This window comes from Cercospora beticola, chromosome 7 (assembly GCF_033473495.1).
Source record: "Cercospora beticola chromosome 7, complete sequence".
NCBI classification, from domain to species: Eukaryota; Fungi; Ascomycota; class Dothideomycetes; order Mycosphaerellales; family Mycosphaerellaceae; genus Cercospora; species Cercospora beticola.
In genome coordinates this window covers 1,925,467-1,945,459 of record NC_088941.1, presented here as the reverse complement: position 1 = coordinate 1,945,459, position 19,993 = coordinate 1,925,467, and the positions used below count along the sequence as shown (strand labels likewise).

At 53.4% G+C, this 19,993-nt stretch overlaps 8 protein-coding genes across 8 annotated transcripts; 4 read left to right on the top strand and 4 right to left on the bottom strand.

Moving 5' to 3' along the window:
* Window positions 1–1,365: 1,365 nt before the first annotated feature.
* RHO25_011014 (uncharacterized protein) lies at window positions 1,366–3,291 on the top strand (the record flags this gene model as incomplete). Its single annotated transcript, XM_023602107.2, has 2 exons — window positions 1,366–1,725; window positions 1,789–3,291. The coding sequence occupies 2 exons, from the start codon at window positions 1,366–1,368 to the stop codon at window positions 3,289–3,291; spliced, it is 1,863 nt and encodes a 620-aa protein (XP_023451359.1).
* Window positions 3,292–5,275: 1,984 nt separating this feature from the next.
* On the bottom strand, window positions 5,276–7,002 carry RHO25_011013 (uncharacterized protein; the record flags this gene model as incomplete). The annotated part of the gene is made up of 2 exons (XM_023602108.2): window positions 5,276–6,884; window positions 6,992–7,002. The coding sequence occupies 2 exons, from the start codon at window positions 7,000–7,002 to the stop codon at window positions 5,276–5,278; spliced, it is 1,620 nt and encodes a 539-aa protein (XP_023451358.1).
* Window positions 7,003–8,444: 1,442 nt separating this feature from the next.
* RHO25_011012 (uncharacterized protein) lies at window positions 8,445–9,419 on the top strand (the record flags this gene model as incomplete). The annotated part of the gene is made up of 1 exon (XM_065603347.1): window positions 8,445–9,419. The coding sequence occupies one exon, from the start codon at window positions 8,445–8,447 to the stop codon at window positions 9,417–9,419; it is 975 nt and encodes a 324-aa protein (XP_065459419.1).
* Window positions 9,420–9,926: 507 nt separating this feature from the next.
* Window positions 9,927–11,045, top strand: RHO25_011011 (uncharacterized protein; the record flags this gene model as incomplete). Its single annotated transcript, XM_023602109.2, has 1 exon — window positions 9,927–11,045. One exon carries the CDS (start codon window positions 9,927–9,929, stop codon window positions 11,043–11,045), a length of 1,119 nt encoding a protein of 372 aa, XP_023451479.1.
* Window positions 11,046–11,291: 246 nt separating this feature from the next.
* RHO25_011010 (uncharacterized protein) lies at window positions 11,292–12,836 on the bottom strand (the record flags this gene model as incomplete). The annotated part of the gene is made up of 6 exons (XM_023602110.2): window positions 11,292–11,789; window positions 11,864–11,956; window positions 12,012–12,342; window positions 12,417–12,533; window positions 12,596–12,666; window positions 12,720–12,836. The coding sequence occupies 6 exons, from the start codon at window positions 12,834–12,836 to the stop codon at window positions 11,292–11,294; spliced, it is 1,227 nt and encodes a 408-aa protein (XP_023451480.1).
* Window positions 12,837–13,294: 458 nt separating this feature from the next.
* RHO25_011009 (uncharacterized protein) lies at window positions 13,295–14,984 on the bottom strand (the record flags this gene model as incomplete). The annotated part of the gene is made up of 5 exons (XM_023602111.2): window positions 13,295–13,879; window positions 13,932–14,171; window positions 14,228–14,394; window positions 14,445–14,655; window positions 14,706–14,984. 5 exons carry the CDS (start codon window positions 14,982–14,984, stop codon window positions 13,295–13,297), a joined length of 1,482 nt encoding a protein of 493 aa, XP_023451481.1.
* A 1,468-nt stretch (window positions 14,985–16,452) lies between these two features.
* RHO25_011008 (uncharacterized protein) lies at window positions 16,453–18,004 on the top strand (the record flags this gene model as incomplete). Its single annotated transcript, XM_023602112.1, has 2 exons — window positions 16,453–17,765; window positions 17,839–18,004. The coding sequence occupies 2 exons, from the start codon at window positions 16,453–16,455 to the stop codon at window positions 18,002–18,004; spliced, it is 1,479 nt and encodes a 492-aa protein (XP_023451285.1).
* Window positions 18,005–18,578: 574 nt separating this feature from the next.
* RHO25_011007 (uncharacterized protein) lies at window positions 18,579–19,852 on the bottom strand (the record flags this gene model as incomplete). Its single annotated transcript, XM_023602113.2, has 2 exons — window positions 18,579–19,639; window positions 19,693–19,852. 2 exons carry the CDS (start codon window positions 19,850–19,852, stop codon window positions 18,579–18,581), a joined length of 1,221 nt encoding a protein of 406 aa, XP_023451482.1.
* Window positions 19,853–19,993: the final 141 nt, after the last annotated feature.

Sequence of the window (19,993 nt, the reverse complement as noted above, 5' to 3'; positions counted from 1 at the left end):
GGGCAGCGTACAGCAGGATGCGCGCTCGTCGTGCATCCGCGCGCTGGCTCTTCAATATTGCGGCTCCTACACCTATGGTGCCGAAGCCGGGCAGGGGAGACAGCTGCTGCTGCTGTTGCTGGGGCCGGGACTGCACAGCAATTGAGATTCGACATGGTGAGTTTAGGGGCGGGCCGCAACGCCACGAGGCGATCTACAGGATTTGGGGGGCACGGAGGTTCTCGAAATGAGAGGACGCGAATCACGAACGGCCGCTCGTCACTGCAGACCCTTTGCAGCCGGCGGCGGCGGGCAGGGCGCAGGCGGCGGCGGAAGGCAGCGAGGGAGGTGGGCGAGCGAGCGGATTGGCGCGGCGAGTGTGAGACATACAGGTTGTCTGCGCTCCTCGGCCTGCTATACGCGCAGAGCAGCTGCACGCTATCGCTAGCCAAGCAGCTATCCCGGCATGTGCAGCGTGCACAGGCATAGCAACAGCGTCCCAAGGCCTCGCACGGCAGGTGGGCTGGCAGGTGCCTCGCCGCCCCGAGAGTGGGCGCCGCGACGGCCACTTTGTCACGGAATCGTCCATGCAGCAGAACCTGCACTGGGCGCACCGTACGCCAGTAGTCGTGTCGAGTGAGTGGGTGTCGTCTGGGAGAATAGGAGACGAGTGCAGTGGACCAGTCCAGCACAGCGCAATAATTCGTCTCCCAGCTGCGTGGACACGGACTCGCCCAGTAGGCAGCGCGCGTGGTACTGTCGGCGGAGGCACGATCGTGTCAATCATTAGTATTTAAGCTGTTCCGTAACACATCATCATCATCCACCATCCCTGCGACGACTAAACTAAGGAGAAAGGGAGGGCAGCGGGCCTGTGCGTCGCCGTCGCTGTGCCTGCAAGTCACATCGTTCGTTCACTCGAAACAAATCTGGCCGGTCATCCATCCATCTGCTAGCACGGCCGCGCTCTTTTTCTCTTCTCATCCCCCGTGCAAGACACAACCAACCCTCCATCCATCGCCCGTCCGGTGTGGCACCGTCGTTCTTTGTTCGTCAGCCCGTCACTGCAGCACCAAGGCACGCCGCCCGCACGACTCGCGCAGCTGTGGTTGGTTGCCAGCGGGACCAGAAATCCGAATTCCAAGGTCCTGCAACCTCTGCTACGACCTAATTATCCCCCACGACACACCTCACGCCCTGCACTCCTGCTGCCGTCCGCAACGCCTCCTCCGCCCCCGGCGTGCAGCAACCTGCGAAGCCCTCGACGCGCGCCTGCCCTGCTGCTGCTCCCCATCACCCACACGACCCTGGCGGGCAGCGCTGGCCTGAGAGCCCGACCTCTGTCCACCGCATCTCCTCTGGCGTGCCACACACGCCGCCACCGACATGCAGCATCAACAGTTCGCCGACATGTACTACGACAACCCGGCGAACCGCTCACCCACCTCTGCCCGGCAAAATTCTCTGCACCGGCAAAACTCGCGCCAGCAGTTTGAAGCCTATGGCCACCTCCCCTCCGGCCTCTACACCGCCGAAGATCACGCGCAGACCTTCAACGGAAACCCACGATTCAACCCCAGCGACATGCGCAACGCGACTGTAGGCGGCTACGGAAATGGCGGATATGACATGGGCGGCCAGTCGTGGAACGCCGGCGCCTTCGGCCAGAACAACACGCTGAATGGGCTTGGTGCTTCCAGTCTGCGCAAGCCTCCTTCGCGGGGCGGTCGCTCCGGTCTGCCTTCTGTACGTTATGAAGGAGAATTTAAATGTAGGCTGCGCCGTGCACATGCTGACTTCCGCTTCTAGGCCTGGATGGACCAACAACAAATGCCCATGAGTCAATACGCCGGTCCAGGACTTGGAGGATATGGCGGGCAAATGGGTCGACACGATATGCATTCTGAGCCCGATGAGGAGCTCATCCCAACCGCAATCGTGATCAAGAATATCCCCTTCGCTGTCAAGAAGGAGCAACTCGTGACCATCATGACCGAAATGGGTCTGCCCTTGCCGTATGCGTTTAACTACCACTTCGACAACGGCGTCTTCCGAGGTCTTGCTTTCGCCAATTTCACCAACCCCGACGAGACGGCAACAGTGATTGACGCAATGAACCACTTTGAGTTGAACGGGCGAAAATTGCGAGTGGAGTACAAGAAAATGCTGCCCGCGGCAGAGCGGGAACGCATCGAGCGCGAGAAGAGAGAGCGCAGAGGCCAGCTCGAGGAGCAGCACCGTCCGATGGCAGGCGGTACCTTGCAGACTCAAGCCTCTGCATCGTCATTGTCTTCGCGCATTATCAATGCCGGATCGCCCTCACCAGTGTCTGCTCGTCAAAAGATTGGACCTGGCTTCCCCGCCACGGCTTATCCTGACCCGAACACTGGCGCTGAAGTTGACTTGAACGATCCTATGACCCTCCAGTACTACACGAAGCTCCTCTTGTTCAAGGAGGACCAAAGCCGCGATCTCATGGTGTTCGCCCCCACCCTTTCGCCTCCCGAACGACGAGTCGTACACACCCTCGCCCACCACATGGGACTCGGCCATGTTTCCAAAGGCGAAGCCGACCGGAGAGCAGTTCACGTGTTCAAGGAAGGCCGTCAGCGACTCAGCCCGCCTATGCCGCAACTCTCCCATCTTCAGACTGAGCAGCGCCGCCAGCTGAACCGAGCGGCCACAACAGACTTCAGTGATGTGCGTGCAAATGAAGGCTACTACGCTCAAAATCTACGACACCAAGGATCCGGCTACTTGGGCTATCACGACACTCCCAACGGCCTCAATCCTGGTGCCAACCTGCGTTCCGCCAAGTCCTTCGCTGATCTTCGCTCATACACACCATCTCCCGTACCATCTACTGCCAGCTTTCCAGCTGCCCTCAGCAACAATGTGCAACGACTTCAACAGGACTTTGGCAGAGAGACCGGCCAGTCCAACACACCAACTCTCATGACCCCAACTTCTGGCCTTGCCGACCGTGGTGACACCACTGGCTTGATCAATGGTCTTGGAAACATGACTATAGGAGGTGGCTTTGGCGGCAGTCCACGCGGCCTTCGCGGCTTCCCATCATGGGAGAGCGGCAACCCAGGACCCATCGGAAGCAACCGTTCTTTCAGCACTAATTACGACGACCGCTCTCAATCTCGCAGCGCCATGCAGCAGAATGGTCCCGAACGTCAGCCGCGCGGCCCTCTCCCAGAGCGTGGCGCCGGCTTCCCTCGCAGACAGAATGGTCACGTGCAACGCAACAGTGACGAACTCTCCCAACAGAGCAGTGCCGCCGAGATCACGGTGGAGCACTAGAGCTGCTTGAACGACGTCTCGCGATCACTGTCCTTACCCTATGTGCTCAGTGTTGGGAGCTGATCTACTCATCGCCCAACACTGACAACGAAAGCATGACTTACGAAAGCATGACTAGCATCATCAGCGAATCGACAGCAACTACCATGTGTCGATGACCGCTCTGACAACACGATGACGACAAAACCCTTTATGATCGCAACGATCGATACGAGAATGAACACCAAAAAGTAGAGAAGAGAAAGATATCAAGGAGCTCGCTGCCCACCGATACGACCGATACCAAAGAACCATAACTTGCAACAACCAACCCCCACAAATGACCGTATAACGATCTCCCCACTACTACTGCATTGAACACCAACACACTCTTCTGCATGGAATGGAAAGAAGGAAGGCAAATCGGAATGCAACTATAACTGGGTAATCAAACTGGAAAACGGCTGGTTGTGTTTCTGAAATTTTTCTGTTGTTTTTTTTTTGCACACACACTTACCACCATTGGAGGACGAGAAGAAGATGAAGATGCAGAGATGTTGGCATTTCTAGTGACATGGGAAAGAATACACATTTTGGCGTAATGAGGAGTTTTTTTGATTTTTCGGCAACGCAGACTTTGGAAAGGGGGCGGATGAGCAGGAAGTGGGCGACCGAGTTGCTTTCCTTTCACTCACAGTACCCGGAACACGAAATACCCCTCTTGCTGGTCAGCTCTTCTGCACGACCAGCAAATCTTGGACAACAAAAGACTATCTTGCGCGGAAGAGAGACAGGGAATGGGAAGAACGAATGAGAGAAAGAAGATAATGGGTTGTGTATGCCATGTTTCTGCGTTGTTGTTGCTCCGCTTGTTTACATCTTCTTCACTTCATGATATGATGTATTAACGAGAGCTTGGTGATGCCTGTTTTTGTTGTGCTTTACTTCGGTGCTTGCTTGGCTTTGATTGCTGTTTGTTTTCTGTGCGTGCGTTATGTGTTTTGTCGTGCGAGGTGATTGATGGGTGATGATTGGACGAGGAAGACACGGCTGCGCAGTTTTGGAATGATCACGGCACCAGGGGAGGTTGGTCGGTTGCTTGGTAAACAGGAAGTGATCGCTGAGTGAGATGAAAAGAGGTACGAACGTACGTAATAATTCGAATAGGAAGAGTTCTTGTGATATATGAGCTTTTTGGCGCCTTGCTCGCCTTGCCTCCTGTCTCAGAGTCGGTGCTGTTACTGACAAACATCTGGAGTTCTTGGTCTGTCCGAGTTGACGATGGCAACTACTGTCTGTCAACGAAACAATGTACATGTATGATCAGCGAGCTTGTTGAGCTTCAAGGGAAGAACACTGGTCATAAATGAATCGATAGCAGTAGCGATGCCGTATAGAGAAGGAGCCAGCCAGGTGATGCCTTCCCTGCCTCTCTTTCTTTTTTCCCCTTCGTGATTGCATCGCTGCTGCCAATGGTGCCTGGCATTCCTGCCGAACAGAACATTCCCATCGGAAAGAACGCGCCGAATCGTGTACATGTAGCTATCGCAAAGTGACGACAGGCGGTGTTGGAATCCGTTCTCATTCGAGTAAAAAGGCTTTACTATACATATGCTGCCTCATGACTTCCCATCTCTCTCGACTTGACTTGCCTGGCTCCTTTGAAGAGGAGCGAGCCTACGAGCTCCTGGCTCGCCAGCACGTCCACTTCGATACTACTAATAAGTAAAGAGAAGAACTGCTTCTACTGCCGTAAATTCTTTTTCGCATCTGTTATTGTGTGTCGTCTCGGACCGCTCGCTTTCGTCCACTTAGGACGGTCATCCGTGACTGACCGGAGGCTGTGAAAGAACAACAACTCCGCCAACGCCTTACTATGCGATGCTCGCACCCTTGTCCCATCGACAAAAAGCCACAAAAACAACGCTCAATCAACAACACAAATGCACCTCTTTTCGTTCGCGAATCTCGTCTGGTAGCAGCTGACTTCAGAAGCATCGCGCATCTAGATCTTGACTTCCTTCATCTCGTCTTCCACTGAAGCTATGCTGGCGATGCCGGAATCCTTGGGAGGCTTGACGTTCTCCTTCTCTTCGTCGTCGCTGTTGCTCATCATGCTGCTACCGAGTCGGCTTCGCGTCAGAGGTTGGCTGCTTCGTCTGTCCTCGATCTCGCCGTTGGGAAGTGTTGGGCTGTCTGCCTTGTCTTTGCCCTTGTCTAGTCTTGGCGTGTCAATAGCAGAGATGAGCTTTTCCGTCGACTTGGTATCGATAGACGTGTCAATCGACAAAGGCTGCGAGGTAGTGTGGATTGGCGAGCTCTCCTCTGTGACGCGTGCAAGTGGACTGCCAACTCCTCCGTGACCTCGAGGACTTGAGTTGTGCATTGGCGCCTTTCCGTTCGCGAAACGTTGTGGTGATCGGCCGCGGTCCTCTTTGGTGGGTGAGCCGTAAGGAGAGAATCCATTCATGCTTGGTGAAACGTTGCTGTTGATGCGCAAAGGTCGCTTCTTCGGAGGCCTTCTGCCGTACTTTTGATCTGATCTCCATCGTAGAATATCAATGTAGGCAGGCTCCACGCCTTGTTTGGGAAACTCTCTCAACTTGAGCTCTTTCGTGTCCTCGTCAATGAACCACTTGTCGGTGTGCATATCGTCGGCCAGAGTGGCGAGGAAAGCAGACCACGATCTCGAGACGACGTATTTGCAGTCGTAGTCGCGTCCCATCAGGATGACTTGACCCCACCTGCCTGCAGGTCCTGGAGCCAGATCAATGGCAATGTTGTTGCCTCCCCAGTCTCGCGCCAATGGAATCCATGCCGGGTGGGCATAGACCTTCTGAATCGCGCCAGGAGGCTGCGAGTCCTGCTTGTCCAGCAGCTCCTGTCGCCATTTTGTGTTGCCGGGTTGCTGTGGCTGCGCGACCGGAACCGCGGACGAGGATGACCCGGCAAATGCCTTTAATGGCGCCTGAGGAATTTCGTACGAATGCTGGTCGCTCAAGTATGCCTCGTTCACTGTGCGCCACTGCTGCCACTCCTGGATGATTTCTTCGATATCCATGAGCATGCACCCGAAGACAACACCTGTGGGCAAGCCTCCTCGCTCCTGTCCGTCGTGGATTTGCAGTGATTCTCTCACTTCCTGTGGCAATGTGCAGTCGAGCTCTTGCTCCAACATATTAACGTCGTTCACGGTTGCTCCCATGCCCAAGTTCTCCCACAGCTCTTCATAATTGTCCTCCAGCCAGCGGTCAATGCGCTTCCAGGAGTGGCTGACCGGTGGTGGAGGAGGCAGGCCGTCGCTGAACGCCTGCATCTGGATCTCCCCTGTGCCCACCTCGGGCATCTTGCCATTCTGCGCTGAACCTCGCCGTGAGAGACTGTTGCGTGAAGAGGGCGAGGCGGGAGTGCTGGTAGTGCTGTTGACGAAGCCATGACCGGCTTCCAGATCGAGATCCGTTCTTGACTCCAAAGCACTTGTGTTTCGTGAGGATGTGAGGGCACTCCGCGATTGCGAGACGGGAACGTGGCCGCGTCCGAAGGGGGTGTCAGGGCCGGCGTGGCGGTCAGGAGAGGTCATGGTATGCCAGAATGCGCGCCATTGCGAGGCCAGACTGTGTTGCAGCATTGTCAGTAGGGCTCTGTGACGATTGACGGTATGCTTGGCACGAGGGAGTCTAGCTTTGGGGTAATACGAAGAGATTTTGGGGGAGCAACGTACGCGCCAGCCATGATGGGTCGCGAAGGGAGTGCGGTGGAAACGGCGCGGTGGCCTTGCGGTAGCGACAGTCGACAGCGAGCGCGGGCAGCGGAGGTTGTGCGCAGGGACGGTCAGCGAGTGGGCGGGTGGTTGCTGTGAGGGTTCGCAGTGGTGATGGCTGGGTGATGGAGACAGGCAGCGGTGGAATGGAGGTTTGTTCTCGAATGTCTCCCAATCCCTGTCGCTCAAGTCGCAGTCCGTCGGTGGCCCCTGGACCAGGATGCGTGAAGTTCTGCCGCAAACTCACCGGCGCCTCGGAGGGGAAACGGACGCCGTTTTAATACATGCACCACCTCCGCAACGGTCGACAATGCGAGGGGAGAATGAGGAGAAAGCAGGACTGGCCAGCACTGCAGATGCTATTCACAGAAGCGCAGTGCAGCGGGCGGCGGATGTTGTTTGCGTGGGCGGCAGGAAAGCACCTCACCAAACAACAAGCAAAGGCTTGGCTGCAGCTCTCCGCCCGGCAACACACAGAGCCGCATTGCACCCATCCTCCGCCAATCGTCCAACTTTTGCCTCCCCACCGACTCGCCCCATCAGACACCACGACACCGCGCTCATTTGGCGGCGACTGATTTTCACCGTGCTGGAAACTGACACTCTCCCACCTTTTTCGCCTTGTCGAGATTGGCCTGCACGCGATATTGCTGGACAGGTCTTATCGCCGGATCTCCATCTACTGCCGAAGCGCAAGTTGAGCTGCACCAGATGCATGAAACACGTCGTAGATTGCGGCTGATCCTCCTGCCCATCATTGGACACGACACTCGTGCACCTCATGTGCCTCGTCTGTCGAGCTGTAGAGCACGTTGCATTGACATCGCCACATGAGCATGACAGCCAACCTCATCATATGCACCTGGTGACCACCAGAAAAACGACATCGCGCTGTTCCTGGCCCTCATCCTGGCAACGCGACGTCACTGCGCGCACACATGCAGCGGACCGAACTGCTGTGGAACCATGAGCTTGATATGGAGATTTGCCACACTGAAGTCAAGCTGCCCTCGCTGGCGTGAGAGTCATCTTGCCAAGAGGCTTCATGGGTCTGATGGGGGATCCGACGCACGACTTCGTGGCAAGGTCGCAATTTAGACTGATGATTCTATCAAGCATGAATTTTCTGCTCGGATGGCTTTCATACATCTCATCATGTCTAGGTGGTCGACGCGACTGTGTCTCCAAGGTATTGATTGCTGCGATTCACATTTCACACAGTAATAAACAACATGACCTGCCTTGGCCTTTGCCACAAACATTCAAGCGCAAGCAGGCTTTCTACATTGATAATGCCCAGTTTCTTTTTCAGCTGCTTCACAGACCAATTCTTGCGTTTCGGCCGATTTTCCACACGACGAGCTCGCCTTCGGTTTTCGAGGCGCCCGTACCACAATACACGATCCGAGCGAACATGTCTTCACACCTTCATCTCCAATTCAAGGATGTCAGAAACAAGGGGCGATTGGTCATTGTGCCTTGGGAAAGTGTCCAAGCCTTGTTCAATGATAACACGTCTCTCCAGCAACATCTAGACACTCTACGCAAGACTGACGATACAGTGCCCAAGTCTGACGTGCAGAGCACAATCAATGAAGCCATAAATGCTGCCCATACACTGGACCGTTTCGTCTCGCAGCTAAGGACCTCATGCCCACCCCGCTTTCATCCCAGCGAAGGACCCGCGGCGAAGGCAGTTTTCAACATTCCAGAACTCCTCGAGAACATTTTATCCAATCTCAAAGGACCCGACTTGCTCGCTGCCCAGCAGACGAATATGTTGTTTCGAAATGTAATCAACGGATCTTCCTCTATCCAGAAGATCCTAGGCCTACAACCGGATGAGCAATCGCACTTTCACTCTCCTTTCGCAACAGGTGCAATGGACATCGGCCCGCCATTGACGCTCCTTCGACCGCAAACTAGACGTCCCAATACCGTTATGGGACCTATCTGCGGCATCCAATTGTGCGTTGGGGGTCACGGACGTGCTCATCCTCCGCCTCCTCTCCCATACTCGTCGAACCATGTGTACGTCACAGGCCGCATTGACAGCATGCCTACAGAAGTCGGCGAGCGCTGCCTTCGAATGCTGATCTGTCAACCTCCAGTGAGGGAGATGTCCATCTACTTCTGTCAGACAGATCATGACTCTCCCTTTTCTGACACCAGATCTGCTTCATCTCCCAGACGCGAACATGGTTTCACTGTCGCTGACCTCTTGTTCTCTGCTCGTCTCGGCATGGAGAAAAGGGGCTGGAAGCAGCTCGGGCGCCATGGGCGGTACACGAGGTGGCTGGAGTTGAGAATGGTGACTCGGCTCAAGGATGATGACCCAGTCATGATCAAAGAGAGAATCAAACGTGGCCAGGAAAATGCAGGGTATTGAAATGGCGATGCGAATTGATAAATACTACAGACATGTTTGACTGAGTTCTACTTTGGCTTCGCCATGGTGGAGAGTGGAGCAATCAACTTGGTGGCAAGGTTGCATTGCGAAGGCATAGCGAATGGTCGAAACTTCTGGAGGGCGCATGTTGTTACTTCGCATTCGTTGTCTTGTTTGGAGACTGTGACAGAACCACGGAGCTTGCAAGTTCGGCCTTACGCTGGCAGTTCATGTATTCATCTGCCAAGATAGCTTTTCAGACTTTGCCTGCCCACAAATGTAAAGCTGGTTTCCACGAAACAAATACTGGTTCATCCACATTGTGAACTTTCTTCAAGCTCCCCTTTTGCTGTTGGATAGCAGAACTTGCAGAAATCACAGTACTGTAGTCAATGTGCAGATCATATTCGAAGCAAAGACCCCTTCACTAGCCTAAAGGTTTATCCATGTTACCCACGACTGTCTCCACGCGTAACCTCAACCCATTGGACTGCAGCCATTACCACCATGACCTCCTCCCCCAAGAAAGACCTCGTCCTCGTTACCGGCGGCAGCGGCCACCTCGGCGCCTTCTGCGTCCTCGCCCTCCTCCGCACAGGCCGCTACGCCGTCCGCACAACCGTCCGCACCGCCTCGCGCATCCAAGACGCGAAAGCCAAATACCAACATGGCGGCGCAACAGACGCCCAAATCGCAGCCATAGACTTCGTCACTCTCGATCTGAATAATGATACCGACGAAGCCTGGACAGCCGCCTGCGTAGGCGTGAAATACGTCTTCCACGTCGCGGGCCTCATCGCGACAGGAAAGGAGAAGACGGAGGATGATTTATTACCTTTTCTGAAGAATGGTACTCTGCGTGTCCTACGGGCTGCAAAAACAGCAGGCGTAAAGAGGGTGGTTTTCACAAGCTCCGTCGCATCAATCGCGCATGGACTCGGTTCAAAGAGGAATTACACTCAACCTTTCACGGAAGAAGACTGGACGGATTTATCTGGACAAGCGGAGAAAGTGCACATCTACGTGAGATCCAAGACACTACAAGAGAAAGCTGCGTGGGAATTCATAAATTCTCAGGAAGGTAGTGATGAAGAGAAAATGGAAATGGTTGTAATAAATGCAACGGCAATGTATGGTCCCACATTGAGTAAAGAATTCGCATCGAGTTTGAAATTGATTGCGATTTTGATGGGTGGGATGCCTGGTGTACCGCAGTATGGGACTAGCATGGTCGATGCGAGAGATGTGGCGGATTTGCATGTTTTGGCTACGGAGAGTGAGAAGGCGAATGGACAGCGGTATTTGGCTATTACAGGGACGGAGGAAGAAGTGAATTCTGAATCGGCGGTGTGTAATTTTGTAACTGTGATGCGGTCGGCGGAGATTTTGAGAGAGGAGTTGCCGAAGGAGAAGACGGGGAAGATTCCGACGAGGACGCTGCCGAATTTTGTGATGAGGGCTGCGGGGTATTTTGATCCTGTGGTTAGTGTTTGTTTGCCGGATTTGGGGAAGGAACTTGCGGGGTCTTTTAGGAAGGCGAGGGATGAATTGGGGTGGAAGCCTAGGCCGGTTGATGTGGCGTTGTTGGATAGTGCGAGGAGTATGATGGATTTTGGGGTAGTGTAGAGATCACGTGTAGACTTGTACAGTATGTACTGTATAGATCTAGATATTCACGTCAGTATGCCTAGTAAAGCGTCCATGAATCGAGTGGCGTACAGCGACAGTCGTGGCAACGAAGATTCTGGTTTCAGGCAGGAAGGATGAAGCTGCATTCACTGTTCTTATGTAGCACCTGAGAAAAGAAAGCGATAGTCCCGCATCGCCGCATATGCCCGCACCAATGTTTCTCCCCAACCATGTCCTTCCTACTCAGCCCAACGGAGGAACACCACACGCCTCCTCCAAGGAAATGGAAAGCCATTCGCACTCCACTCCCTCAGGACTGTCTTGCCTCGAAAAACCCCCAAACACTTGTTCCCTCCCATCTCCCACGTAACAAACTTGGGTGATAAGCTCTGGTTCCGAGCCATTCTCTATGCAGGATAGTTGGTTGAGATCATCGCGCTCACAATTGAGTGATCTCAAAACATCAGGTCTTACGCCCAGTGGCGCGACTTCATTCTGGTTGTTCGGGTTTCGGAATATCCCGACAGGCTCGTCCCCGTCGCTCGTGCGAATCTCAAAAGGAGACGGGCTGTCGGGAGTTATTGGAGACAAGACGAAGGTCGAGGCTTCATCTCGGTCGGGGGTGAGATCTATGCCTGGAATACTGCTGGCGATATCTGTGGAAAGCTGCCACCAGGCATTGGCGAGCACGCTGACGTAGTATTTGGTGCATGGCGTTGGAGGCTCTGTGAAGGTTGAGGTCTAGAGGTAGAGCGGTCAGTCGCTACTTGTGCAGACGCGCTGCATCGAGGGCAAGCACACGCTGGTATACATACCTCTGTAATTGTTTCCGTGATTATCTTCGTCTCAGTCGCAACTGGCGACGTGATGGTTTTGGTGTCGACCTCAGTCTTGATCTCGGCGACGGTCTGCGCGACGAGTATGAGCAAACTTGTCTCTGCTTGACCAGGTGTATGCACTTACTGCCTTCTTTGTGACACAGGGCTTCGCGGGAACTGTGATTACTGGAGTCGAAGTCGTGAATACAGTCTTTGTCGTTGTCACCGTCTTTGCCTTTACAGTCGTTGCTTTTGGCACTCGCACCCCAAGACAGGAGCAGGCAGAAGAGTATGCATCTTTGTTCTTGCACGTAGCCGCGCATTGCGGAGTTTTGGTGGCTCTACGGGTTGTCGCTTTGCAGCCATTGCGTTCCTCGAGCTCACGTTTCTCGAGCAGCGGAATGCCAGTAATGGTCGTGACGGTGGTGGTCGTTGTGGTTGAGGTAGTTACCGTTGTGATTGTTACGGGCTCGGTACTGTCCGAAGCTATCAGTATGCTAGAAGCCCATGTCTTTGAGCAAGCGTCATGCTTCAGAGGTCGGAATCGTACATGATGTCCGTGACCACAGTGGTCTCCTTAGCGGTTCGCGTGGCGGTGACAGTGCAAGGCTTGGTGATCGTGGATGTTTTGCAAGCGGTTGTCTTGGTGATAGTCTTGCAAACAGTTCTGTTACGTGACCTTGTGAGCTACATTTTGTGGTTGGCAGACGTTGCTTGTGTGGTACTCACACTGGGCATGGAGTCACCGTTGGCTGCAGGAACGACGAACAGTCGGCTTTCGCAGTGCGCGCTTTCGAAACCTATGAGACATTTCAGCATACAGCATGGCGATAACTACCTAGGTCTTGCTCACAGCTCTCAAGCAAGCATCTTTGTTGCAGTAATTGCGCTCCTCGAGCACATTCTCAGGCGAAGCGCTGACGGCCGTCAGCGTTATCAGCCAAACTGTCGCAAGAACGTGGAGATGCATTGCGACCTGAAGGGATCCCGAACGCGAGCAATGCGCGAGAAACAAGAAACACCGTGGGGAGTTCCATGTTGAAGTACAGGACTCAGGCCGCGGGCGATACACAGGAGCCGACGGCTTGTGGTCTGCAAGCCATCAATATCGCATCTGGCCCTTATGGGTTAGTCGCCCTCATTCCAGCTTCTCAGTTGGGAAAGGTGGCGACTCCTTCGCGTAGAAATGGTACTCGAAAACAGAGTTTCGCACTTGTGCAAGCCGCTCCATTCGTCCACGACTCGAAAGTGTCATCAGACCACCACTGGGCCTTGTCCAGATCGTATGTTGATTGAGTTCAGGCGTCTTTGGCGGACATTGTGCGATTGCATGGTATCTGCCCGATAGCATCAGTACAAGTGTCAGGAGCGAAGTATGGCTCCGAGCCTTCCCCTCAAGCCGTGATAGAACCAAGACATCGCCATGATCTATATGGTATACCGGAAGTTCGGATCTCCCTCCAGAACCTTTTCGCCACGATCTGCCTTCTGATTCTCGACCCGAAAGTACACCGTGTTGACACAAACCAGAATAGCAATGATGATATTGCAAACCAAGCAGGCATAAACACCTGGCAAGTACTCAGGCTTGTCTTGCGATCGGAAGACAAGAGAGCCAGCGATACCGCCTATCCCTCCTCCACCTATCAGAGTCGCTGACGTGAAAGCTCTCTTCCAGTGTCCACGGACGTTGTTGGCCTGGTAAGCCATACACGTAGGAATTCCACCTTGAGCTGAGGCACAAATGAGGAACGTACCGAAGAAGCGGACACCTGAGGAACTGGCGAAGCCCAGAAGAGGGAGACCAATGATGCCTAATATGCAGTTGACGAGAAGTAGTGGTCCTCGTACTTTGTACTTGTCGCCAAACCAGGCGCAGGCCATAATGACAAAGGCGGCAAAAATATATTGCGGGGCGGACAAAATCTGCGAGAGCATGACCGAGAATCCCATATTCTCTCGGAGCAGGATTGGCAGAAAGTACGACATCGCATAAGCCGGCGTGGTGAGACACTGGCACTGCTGTCAGCGGTCTATCCGATTCGTCTCTGGGACGAAGACTCACGAAAAAGATCAATGCAAACGACCACACCTTCCAATCTGCTCCACCACTCAACCAGAGTCGGAAGTTCCAAGGCTCGGCTTCGGCATCGTTCCTGTCCTTCTTGATGCGGCGCATGATAAACAGGATCTCATTGTCTTTAAGAAAGCGCCAGTGCTGCTTCTTGATCGCGCGATCTGGAAAGTCAACGAGGAATATGTACCCAGCGATGCCAATGATGACGGTGAGGATACCCTCGATAATCTAGGAGCAGTGAGCAAACGCCGGCTGTTTCGCAGTAAGTGGCGGTATTGACTTACAAATATCCAGCGCCAGCCTGTGTACCCGGACAACCCGTCCATCTGCTGTAGTCCGTATGCTAGAATGCCGCTTCCACCAGATGCTACGACTCCGAGGATGTAGAAGAGCGCGAAACGCTTTTGCTGGTCGTATCGGGCGTACCACGTAGAGATCAGGAAAACACAACCTTGATCTGTGTTAATCACCACTCTCGTGAAAGGTAAGGCATCCACATACCAGGAAAGAAGCCCGCTTCAAACGTTCCGAGCAGGACCCTCAGAGGTATCAGCACAACCCAGTTCTGGACGAAACCAAAGCCGATCATGACAGCTCCCCATGCGATACAGAGGCCGGCTAGGAATGGTCGCGGTCCAAGCTTGCGGGTAAGGATTGTGGCAGGAGGCTGAAAGATCGTATAGGTAACGAAGAAGACAAGAGCCACAGTAGACTGCAAACCAGATAAGTAGCAAATCGAACAGTCTTGAATGCATTACTAACATATCGAAAGCCGACATTCACCTCTAGCTCAACATTCATGCCAGCAACTGCAGCGTTTGGCAAGTTGGACCGGTCCATTAGTGAGACGCAATACATGAGACCAGCCATCAGCACCAGCCGCTTGTCGATACGATGTATGATCTTGCGTTGCTCGGGGTATGAGAACTCTAGATCTTCGTCAAGAGCCTCAACCCGCTGAGTCTGGGCGCCATACTCGCTGTCTGAGGTATAGGGCGATGCCCTCTCGATCCTGAGGACTTCCTGTTTCTCGTTGTCCATGATGGAGAAGGAGGGAATATGGACCAAGTTAGAGCTGGAAGTTGGAAGTGATGAGAGACCTCACCTGAGCTTTGTAGCAAGCACAACGGATCCGAAGACAGTGCCGCTGCCTAGGCAAGCGAACCGATACATGCTCACAACTTGGTACACCAGGATTCTCCACGGGGCCCCGAGTTCTGGCTTGCTACTGTATGCAGTCCTCGCCAGTAAGAAAGGCACTGGTTGTGGATACTGTATGCGCCAAGTGCACAGGGACCGATGAGGTTCGCTGTCACCATGTGCGTGAATCAACGGCAGTAATTTCGTTTTCGACTCGAGACATGAAGAATGCGAACAGCGTGTGATCGGCAGGCTGGACTATGCGACAGTGGAGGGTCAAAGTAGCATTTTGGAATGCTGGATAAGACGTTTATCAGCTCTTGTAGATGCCGCCACTGCCCAGCTTCGCGTGCATGGTTCGCGTGTTTGGGCATTGGCACTCGGGCGCGCCACCTCGTTCGGCAGTGCTGTTCGGAAGCGTATCGGGTTCAATATCTCTTGTCAATACAGCTCAACAAGTGGGTCTGGACGTGGGATTTAGCCGCTGATGCATCGCGCAGTTGTGGATGAAAGATGAAGAGGAAGGCGAGGAGGAGAGGAGGAGATTGAAGACGGAGCTTGGGCGCGGCTTACGTGAGCAAAGACTTCACCTCCAGCACCATCCTGTCCAAGCTTCATGTCATGAATCAATCCTGTGAGCGACTTACTGTATCAAACTTCGACTGATTGGTGACCACGCAAGCTCACATATCTCTGCGAAGAGGGGGCAGGTCAAGCTCGTCTGCCGCAATCTCATCACCTGCAGCCGTCCTGCAGGAGCCTACTGAGTTCACAGTCAAACCCCTAGACCTCACGAGGAAGATGGTCTGCACAGAGCTCTCCTCAATGTTTGGCTTCGTTGTGTAACTTGTCTGAGCTGTAGGTAGGGGATAATTTTCGTTACAATCCACGCAATCACGGTGCTGATCAAGATGAAAGACTTCCAGCAAGAGCGGTCGTAAGCAACTGGATGAACAACGCTATTCTGCGCTCGTTATCGGACCATGAGGTGCTGCCCTGTCACATGATTCCCATGTATGGTCTTCTATTGCGTTACTCTCTGAATCGATCATCTTGGTAGCATGTCCCTCCGGACCAGCCTTGTGCCTGGCTTCTGTCCTGCTATTTGATCAGCCACTAATACATCACATTCTGTGCCGTGATATGTGGTATGGGCTTGCGTGACAGCAACTTTACAGACCTTGCACGAAGCCAGACAAACGCCTCGATTTCACATGCTAATGTACAGATCTAGAAGCATACAGTATTTTCCTGGCCTGACGGTAACTCCAAACTTTAGCTGGCCGTCCCGACAGCCACACTAAAATTCTTCACACCGACCGAACTTGAATGACTTCGAACACAACGCGGCGCATTTGGAACCACGAACATGCAGTCTCAGGCAGCGGGAAGCGAAGAGGGCTGGTCGGTCTACGAATCGAAGAGGACCAGGAAGATGCGCGATCGCATTCGCAAGGAACACCCCTTCGACTCGATCGACAAGCCAATCATCAGGACTGACCGCGACGAGTTTCGCCCGCCACTGCAACTCATAAACCATCACGAGGACATTCAGTACATCAGGAGCGCATTGAAGTTCCTCGGTCCCTTCGACTGCGCGACATTCAGCCAGTACTGCAATCCCGTGCAGATTTCAAGTCTCAAGTGCAGACCGCAACGCATCAGAGAAATCGAAGTGCGATACTTTGCACTTACTCGACGTGGCTTGGTGGCAAAGGTACCGCTATACTTGCAGGAGAGTGCCGGAAATCACGGACACCCAAAAGAACGCGCGGAGCTACTTGTGCTGGATGGCGACTCACTAAGACCATTCGCTGACTGGCTTGGAGACCTGCCAGCACCTCTCGGACCGCCACTACTCGGCAAAGATGGTTATCACTCGATGCATATGTGGCATCGCGAGCGCCGAAAGTTCACAAGCACGAAGCTGCCATGCTTTGCTGATATGTCTACTGAAATCAAGGAGAATATCCTCCTTCATATGGTTGGCGAAGTCTGTACCTTGGACTTCAAGTACTGTTGGGAAGAACCGGTGGGGCCCCTATTGCCGGACTTCGACACTCCTCTCTACGGCTACGAGCTCGACCGGAACATTCTCACCCTCAACAAAGAGATCCACCAGCTAGTGCAGCCGATCATTAGAAGAGGGACTATCAAGAGTTTGCGTTACTACTACGTGATCACGGAGGCCCTCAACCCAGCACATACCTTTGTGAACGATCTCACCCGCCTCCAACTTACATTCAGCGATACGGAGTACATATGTTTCTTCCATTTGATCTTGCCGGGCCTGCGACATCTCGTAGACCACGGAGACAATCACGCGACTGCTTTGTCGCAGTTACCACAGCTGAAGTATTTGGAGCTCTGGTTTGATGCTCCACTTGATCCGGAAGAATCTAATGTCTGGTATTTGCAGTGGGAGACAGAAGCGTCGCCTGACATCGACAAATATGCCCAAGTTCATCGGTTTCCCTGTCGTAAGACCATGATCGATTGGATCCTCACCGCAGCCTTCCCGTACATTCAACACATTCCGACCGTGAATGTCACTGGATACGTGAAGACCGTGACTAGGACCAAATGGCTCGAGATCTTTCGCAATAAGAGAGCGCGCGAGAGCCAGCTTGCTCAAGTCCAGGAAAAGCTCAAAGAGTTAGAGACACTCAACAGAGAGCAGGTGTAAGTCTACCTCCTTGATACCAGCCACATCGTTCTAGATTGCTCTTGTCGCCACTGCTGACATCGCAAACAGTCCACCACCCTGCTTGTGCCCGACGTCGTGCTACTATGATCCTGACTGGCGCGCTTCTGCGCCGGGAACGGACGAGAACTATCGCTTCGACTTTGATGACGAAGGATTCGAGGATAGCTCTCTCGCAGTCGACCGTCGCCACTCCGATAGAACTACTCAGGTCTGAGCCGTGCTGGACAAAGAACGGGGCTGGACACAAGCTATGACATGGGGCAAAAGTCGGCGCTCTGCGGATGACGGAAAATGGAAACAGTCGCGGCGACAACGGCGAGTAGTCAATCTGCTCCATGTTATGGCTGACGCCCGCAGCTATCCGACAGTCAAGCTCGCAGCGCGACGGACTCTGAAAACTGCGTGATGGACTTAATGAAGCGTCGTGGGAATGTGAACGGTCCACCTTGGTCTGCTGCGCTCCGTAGTAATGTTGTTGTAGTAATAGAGCTGCTGCAGCAGCAGATACCAGATCTGCCGTTCAGAAGACGATCACTGGCAGTCCGGATAGAAACACAGACTTGTCAAGTGGTCTCGCCATTCAACAGCCGTCTTCCAGCTCGCGAGCGATTCCCGCGTTTCTGCGTCGGACATCGGCTTCCACATAGCCACCTCCTCGTCCTTCCATACTGTACAAATATGGTTTCAATTTCAAACATATGCCCGTCTTTATGTCTCAAACGCCAGACGCCTTTCGCTAACCCTCAGCAATACAGTGTTCCCGCTCTGTCCAGCACAAGTTCCGTCTCTTACAGTTCCTGCTTTTTTCCCCACTCATTCCCAACATATTTGAACCAGCTCGGTCTACAGTCCTCCTTCTGCAAAAATGGCTCTCCGTCGTAGAACTTGCCAGCCTGGCATTTCTTGCACTTGGGCGAGTTCGGGCAATTGAAGAATGGAATGTGTCGGTATCCGATATCTTTGAACCAGTGTATCCGCTCGCGCTCCTCGAAGAGTCCCAGTGCGATGGAGTGCACAGGAGCATCGCCCCAGCGCTCATAGAAGAAGCCTCCTGCGCGGTCCAGATGCTCAAAGTAGGCTTCATAGGCTTCGGAGCGCCAGAAGTTCATATCTGCGATCTCGAAATTGGACCAGAAGTGGCATGTGCTGTAGCCGTTTGCAATTTGGTTGTGCTCGGGTCGACGTTCCTTGTCTGTCAACCAGCCCAGAGCATTATGGTTTGCCAAATATTTGTTGTTTCCAGCGAGAAACTTGATTGTTTCAGGCCAAAGCGACTCAATTGACTGCGGCGAATCGTAGATGTTGATCGTAAAGCCGTACGTCTTGTTATGATCTCGCATATAGCGGAAAACGTCGTAATCCACATCGCAGAAGAAGTTGACATGTGGTTCCACACGCCAATAGTACTGCATGTCCTTCAGGGCAGGGTGCTTGTAGAAATACCCACTATTCCATCTGCACATTTGATGATAGCTCTTCATGCTGGCGTACTGAATGTTCTTCTCTTCCAGTATCTTGGCCGACTCCTTCATTAGGTCTGCGTTGATCCAGGACGGAATCTCCCAGTGCTCCTTGGGTATCTGGTAATATCTGCATTCTGCCTTGGTGTTCGCGGCTGTGGCCTTCTTGAACTCTTCGGTAAAAGGTTCATCGTTGAAGAAAGTCCACGGGTAGTTGAATTTGTGGTTCCATGTCCGTTCCAGCTCTTGCATGCTCCCTACTATTTGCTCCAGCTCACTATTTCGGACGAGAGAAAGGAGGGTGGCATTGATGCGATCGCTATTCGGGTTGTCTGCGTCGTAGTTGTGGCCGGAGACTCGGTGTAGTGGTTCTGGGGGCTCTAATGTCTCTGATCATGCCGTCAGTACATTGCCTAGCCGCGTTGTTGCAGTTTCCGCCTACCATCTAGATTAGGATCTCTGACCATGTCCTCCAGCTTTGCATGTCCTTCAGGCAGTTTCGCGACTGTGGGATTCCGCATAATCTGGAAGAGCAGGAAGACGAACAGGGCCATCGTGGCCAGCGCCAGGAAGCGGATTGGCTTGGGGATTCCCACCGCCATGATGGAGAATTGTCTGTCGCTGACCAGGTCTTCACATGCCTCGAACGCAAATGTAACCAGCCACAAAATCGAGGGTGTAAGTTCCACGTTCTGGCGTAAAAATGTCCCAACTGCAGCCCACGCGGCTCTCCTGTGCACCGG